The sequence below is a fragment of the Semicossyphus pulcher genome, unplaced genomic scaffold (assembly GCF_022749685.1).
Source record: "Semicossyphus pulcher isolate SPU_LCO1_2020_fin unplaced genomic scaffold, fSemPul1.0.p SCAF_10, whole genome shotgun sequence".
In the NCBI taxonomy this organism is placed as follows: domain Eukaryota; kingdom Metazoa; phylum Chordata; class Actinopteri; order Labriformes; family Labridae; genus Semicossyphus; species Semicossyphus pulcher.
In genome coordinates, this window is record NW_027211604.1 from 21,572,723 (window position 1) to 21,578,840 (window position 6,118).

The 6,118-nt window shown below is 38.8% G+C and overlaps 1 protein-coding gene across 3 annotated transcripts in view; it reads left to right on the forward strand.

The window, feature by feature from the left end:
* Positions 1 to 4,503, forward strand: part of gtf2ird1 (GTF2I repeat domain containing 1) — a 32,524-nt gene extending 28,021 nt beyond the window's left edge. The window contains exons 19-27 of one of the 3 annotated variants that reach the window (XM_069670650.1): positions 102 to 173; positions 360 to 627; positions 1,543 to 1,571; positions 1,667 to 1,714; positions 1,809 to 1,886; positions 2,155 to 2,347; positions 2,694 to 2,731; positions 2,825 to 2,934; positions 3,093 to 4,503. In XM_069670650.1, coding sequence (XP_069526751.1) covers positions 102 to 173; positions 360 to 627; positions 1,543 to 1,571; positions 1,667 to 1,714; positions 1,809 to 1,886; positions 2,155 to 2,347; positions 2,694 to 2,731; positions 2,825 to 2,934; positions 3,093 to 3,125 — 869 coding nt within the window. In that variant the 3' untranslated portion in view covers positions 3,126 to 4,503. The remainder of the gene's footprint in view (positions 1 to 101; positions 174 to 359; positions 628 to 1,542; positions 1,572 to 1,666; positions 1,715 to 1,808; positions 1,887 to 2,154; positions 2,348 to 2,693; positions 2,732 to 2,824; positions 2,935 to 3,092) is intronic. The other 2 variants (XM_069670639.1, XM_069670648.1) reach the window with 2 other exon arrangements.
* Positions 4,504 to 6,118: the final 1,615 nt, after the last annotated feature.

Genomic DNA, 6,118 nt, shown 5'->3' on the forward strand with positions numbered 1-6,118 from the left:
GCTGCTGGAACAAGGAGACGCTCTGAACGTTTGCTGTGTTCAGTAAATCTTAAGAAATGACAAAACAAAAGTTTAACCTCCGAAATGTTTTTTTCCCAAAGAGCTCGACGCCAAGGACACAGCACTAGCAACAGAGGACACTGCAGCTATATCCAAGAGACCTGGATTCTCAGGTGCGTTCAGGTTCAGCTTTAGTCACCGCTTTGAAGCTCAGATTTGATTGATGCTGTGTATTGTTTCAACTTAAATCAGCTTTGTGTATTGACATTTATCACCCCTCGCGTTTAAAACTAAACAGAAAAAGGCTGAATAACTGTTTCAAAGTTTATTTCAAAGTGTGCTCTGCCTCTTGTCTCCAGAGTGCCTGGAGTCCAAACTGTCCAGGATCGACCTAGCCAACACGCTGCGAGAGCAGGTCCAGGATCTGTTCAACAGGAAGTATGGGGAGGCATTGGGCATCAAGTACCCCGTCCAAGTGCCTTACAAGAGGATCAAAAACAACCCCGACTCGGTGATCATCGAGGGCCTTCCCCCCGGCATCCCCTTCAGGAAGCCCTGCACATTCGGCTCCCAGAACCTGGAGAGGATCCTTGCAGTTGCTGACAAGATCAATTTCACCATCACCAGGTGGGAATCCCTGTGACGTGATCAATTGAACACCAGTTACTTATTTTCTGTCCTTCCCAGTGGCACTTGTGTTGGGAACTCCAGTTTAATTTGTGCAAGAAGCATGACTCATTATGATCTGTCCATGACAGGTTACAAAAGAAGTCATCCAGATCACACAGTCTAGTGTGACGATAAATTGAAAGCTCATATTAGGTTGTTGGGCTTCAGTTTATAAATACCTGATTCTTCTTCTACTCTTATTTACTGACTTAAAATATGAGAAATAAATGAGGCCTTCACAACTCCCAAGAGAAGTAGGTAAAATATTAAGATCTTTCTTTTTGTCTGACAAATCATTCAAACTCAAAGTTAGTCAATTTAAAGTTAAATAAAACTGAAATAAGTAGCACCATGTATTTTTTAGAAGATTGGACCAGACATTTTTGGGCGTAAATTAGGATACACTGTGCAAAATATTGACTAAGGAATATGCTATTTTCCAGGCATAATGAATAAAGTATATGTGAGACATTAAGGGGGAATAATCCAAAAAATATTTTAAGATCTCACATAAATGTTGATGGAAGTGTCACTAAAGTACATATCCTCAAGGACATCTTTCTTGTTTAAAATATGTCTCCTCAACTTTTTTTTTTTTTTAAGGTTTTTTTTTGGATTTGCCTTTATTATAGAGGACAGCTGAAGATAGATAGGAAATGTGGGGAGTAGAGAGTGGGGGAGGACATGCACCAAATGATCGACAGACTTGGAGTTGAACCTGCAATCAGTGTGACGAGGACTATAGCGTCCGTACACAGGGCACCAGCCGAGCCAAACCATCGCCCCTCCTCAATTATTTTTAAATGTTTTTCGTATTTGTAAGACATGACTTTAGGATGACTTGCTGAAATCACTTTCTTTCTCTGTTTTCAGACCTTTTCAAGGACTCATTCCAAAACCAGGTAAGAAAACACTTCATCATTCACAGTGTAGTTAAGACAAGTGATCTTTAGGTGTATTTAATTTATCTTAACTTATAATTCACTGTTTTTATCAGCACCTCGACGCGTCACTTTACTAAAGAAGGCCTACGCCTCGATAAGTGGTGAGTAGATGTGTCATACCTTACATTCTTCTATTGTTACAACATCAGAGACTTTATTTTATAAGTTGTCACTAACTAACTCTTCATTTGACAGATGATGACGACATTAACCGCATGGGGGAGAAAGTCGTCTTTCGAGAGCAGGTCAAGGAACTGTTTAACAAGAAATACGGTAAATACTCATTACAATAATTATCTTCATAATTATCTTCATATTTTTGTCTTTCCAGTAGTAATCTATAATATCCCTGTGAAAGTTGTGACTTCACCCTTGATTATTAAAAACCTTTTGCCTGTCTTCAGCAGTTATTTTTAGTTGAGATGACAAAAAACAGCCGCCATCTGTCCTCCTGTTTGCAGCTCTTTGCAGGTGATCCAAAAGCTTAACCCCTGTCGCTGTGTGTGTGTTTTTGATCATATTTTTCTTGCTGCGTGTTCAGGCGAGGCTCTGGGCTTAGACCGCTCCGTCGTGGTCCCGTACAAGCTAATCCGCGGCAGTCCAGAGTCAGTAGAAGTCAGTGGCCTTCCAGACGATATCCCCTTCAGAAACCCCAACACCTACGACATCGTGTGCCTGGAGAAGATCCTTCAAGCCGCAGATGAAATAACATTCAACATCAAGAGCCAGCTACAGTAAGTGCTGAGACACCTGAATATTCAGCAGCCTGTTAGCTGTCACCACGCTGTATATTTCAGGGGGAGTTTAGGATTTTGCCTTTCTGTAGTTAAGCTTATTATGGTTTATTTATGCTTTGACATCTCAGAGGCTGGATTTAAACCCAAAGAATAAATCCTCAGCAGCAAATGTAAATAATATGAAAAAGTGAACAATATTTTGACGCTTAAGCAGCTAAGCTGTGATGAAAGAATGGAGGCAAAGACTTAATTTTTCGTTTGAGGTATAATTAATTCTCCTTTTGTTTTTTATTGTCAGAAATAAATGAAAATTAAATTGCCCTGCTTTTTCTCTCTACCACAGACCTTTTGCAGAAATCTGCAGCCAAGCTTGCAACACAGGTATGTTTATAAGTTTATTCTGTCAGTGTAAATAGACCTGTGTGCTGAAAAGCCACATCAAAGTTTAAAAAATAATCTGCTTTGTGTCTCCAGTAGGAACAAACGCCTCAACCAATCGACGGAAGCGCAAAAGAGTCCAAGAGAGCAACCGAGTACCACCGTCATCGGACCTAGGGATATCAACCAATCAGATTCCAGTAATGGTACGTTTGAAAAACAGGAGTTGTTCAGAGGGCATCTGTTACTTAGCAAGAGAAATTTGGAGCTAGAGATTTACAAAGTATGATGTAAGATAGGTGTTTTACATTGAGTATGCCTTCTGTTAATAACATGTCAAATTTTATCTTTACTGAAAATATAGCATGACTTGTTGAGGTCAACCAGTAAACAGTAATCTACTTTGGCCGAACAAAGAAAAGATCGATGACTGCAGATACAACTTCAAAAATAAGCGAAAATCCAAAGAAAAAGAAACAAACTCGACGCTCAGATGAAGCAAACAGTCTAAAAAGGAAAGCGACCGACAGCGAGGAAATTAAAGAGTTACAACCGGAGCCAACCGTGGACGTCACACATGCGACACTGTCTGGATATCTGAGAAGTGTGCTCCAGCAATTACCGTTTATCACCATAGTTGCCGCAAAAGAGAACAAAACTGAGATCTTCAAGATTTTCAACTTTTCATAAACAAAAGAATTACTGAGATGATGTATCCTTTAGCTGCACTCACATGTGGAAAAGTGATTCATCATGAAATAGCTGTTACACATACATTAGATCCGAACAAACACACAAGCATAGTCCTCCTTTGACCTTTTCGTTTAACCTCTTTGGGCCAAATTTCCATGTTGGCACATGTCTGTGTTTAACTACTGAAAGCTAATATTAAAGTGTTTAAAATTGTTTCGAGGCAAGGTCAGCCACCTCTTTGTACTAATGAAAGCATTTTCTCCTCCATTATGACTGACTTTCCCCTCTCATTGTCTTTCTGTGTGTGTGCCCGCAGCAGTGGCCCATGTACATGGTGGACTACAGTGGAGTGAATGTGCAGGTTCCCGGCAAAGTCAATTACTGAAGGGCAAACCTGGACTGCAGCAAAGGGATTAAAGGAGGAGTTTGTCGGAGTAAAATTCATGACTCTTCCACGTGCGACACTAACACTTTTATCAGAGTGCTACGACTAAAACAATCTCTCCGGACTGAGTATAGAGAGCTGAAGGTGTGACTCTGTGAATGACGAGGAACAACAGAATGTATGTGGATGAAAATGTTGCGGGGCAAAACGCGTGGCTTGTTTTCTGTCTCCTGCCTCCACACAGTGCCAGCAGGACAGCTATCAGTTTTTATTTTCCTTCTAAAGCTGATCAATGACAGTAATATTGTTTTTTACAAAGCTAAAGTCATGGTATTTGCCCTTGCTCTAACAAAATGTCTATCCACTGAGTCATGTTGTTGGATCCAGCATTTGGTTGCAATGTAATACTGACAAAAAATGTCTTTGATAACAATCTGGTTCCATAATATTCAGATATTTGTACTTTTTATTTATTATATTTATTGAAATATAACATTATGTGCAGGGATGTAAAATACATTATTCTGTTATACAGCTCCATTAGGAACTATCACAGCACTAACACACATGCTACTAGTAACTCAGTAACTACAGGTAACCGCTGACATTTAACTAAACAGCAGCAATGAAGTGTCTTAAACTATATTCACATGTCGGCCATTTTCCTCTGATGTTGCGCTCAGGGTGGGAAGCTCAAAATGTTTTTTTGTACGGCTGTGATTCAGGTTGTAAATTATGTTAACGTAGGTAGCCTTACCAATCGTTATTATATTGCTGATTCTTGATTGATCTGCAGCTGAAAAGACAATAGATAGTCAAAACAGCTACATTTGCGTTCAACCATTTTCTAGCTGACATAACTTTAAGCTAGCCTTGTTTTATCTTATCATGAATTACTATCAAATGGTAATCTTGGCTAGGAAGTAGTTGCAAGCTTACTTTAGCTGTTGTCAATTGTATGATTTAACCAGTTCCAAGCTAATGTTACAGTTAGCTAGCTAACATTACCATTAGCTATGAATTTACAACATAGCTAATGGGGCAGCTGTGGCTCAGGGAATCCCTGACTGCTACACTCGCATGTCGAAGTGTCCTTGGGCAAGACACTGAGCCCTAAATTGCTCCCGAAGGCATCAGGTATGAATGTACATAGATACTGATTGGAGATTGGCACTTAGGCCCTTGCCATCAGTGTGTGAATGGGTGAATGGGACATGTAGTGTAAAAGCGCTTTGAGTGGTCTGAAGACTAGAAAAGCGCTATATAAGTACAGTCCATTAACCATGACCATTTACAACTTTACTATCTTGTTGTGTTTACTATTAAACGTTCCTCGCTGTCATTACAGTTAGCTAGCTAACATTACTGTACTCTTAGCTAGGAATTTACGCCTTTCCTATTTCATCATGTTTCACTGTCAAACAGTAATGTTAGCTAAGAAGTGTTTGGAAGTGTCCTTTAGCTGTCAGTTGTATGATTTAATCAGTTCCTAGCTAACGTTACAGTTAGCTAGCTAACATTACCATTAACTATGAATTTACACCTTTCCTAACTTGTCATGTATTACAATGAAAAGTTCATGTTAGCTAGGGAGTTGTTCAAAGCTTCCTTGAAGCATTTCTAAGCTAACATTACAGATAGCTAGCTGGCATAACTGTACTCTGAGCTAGGAATTTACGCCTTTGCTATTTCATCATGTTTCACTGTCAAACAGTAATGTTAGCTAAGAAGTGGTTGAAGGCTTACTTTAGCTGTAATCAATTGTACGATTTAAACAGTTAATAGCTAACATTACCATTAGCTATTAATTTACACCTTTCCTATCTTGTTATGTATTACTATTAGGCTAAACCGTTTATGTAAGCTACGGAGTGGTTAAAAGCTTACTTTAGTTTTTGTTGATTTTATCATTTAACCAGTTCCTAGTTAACATTACAGATAGCTAGCTGACATAACTGTACTCTTGGCTAGGAATTTACAGCTATCATATTTCACTGTCAAACAGTAATGTTAGCTAAGAAGTGGTTTAAAGCTAACTGCTGTTATCGTGTCGCATTTAACAAATTCCTAGCCCACTTTAACAAATTCCTAGTCACATCGCTAATAATGTTACCATGTCCAGCTGCCTTTTGGATTAAATATTTTAATAATATCAGCTGTTAGCTTGGAATTTATGCCTTTTAAATCTTATCCTGTATCAATATCAAACAGTAATTTTAGCTGTTATCTAATGTTCGATAATGAGTTGTTGAAAAAAATGTTTTAATTCAAAATAGTGCGGTTTCTGATCAATTGGAAAGCATTGAAATTAT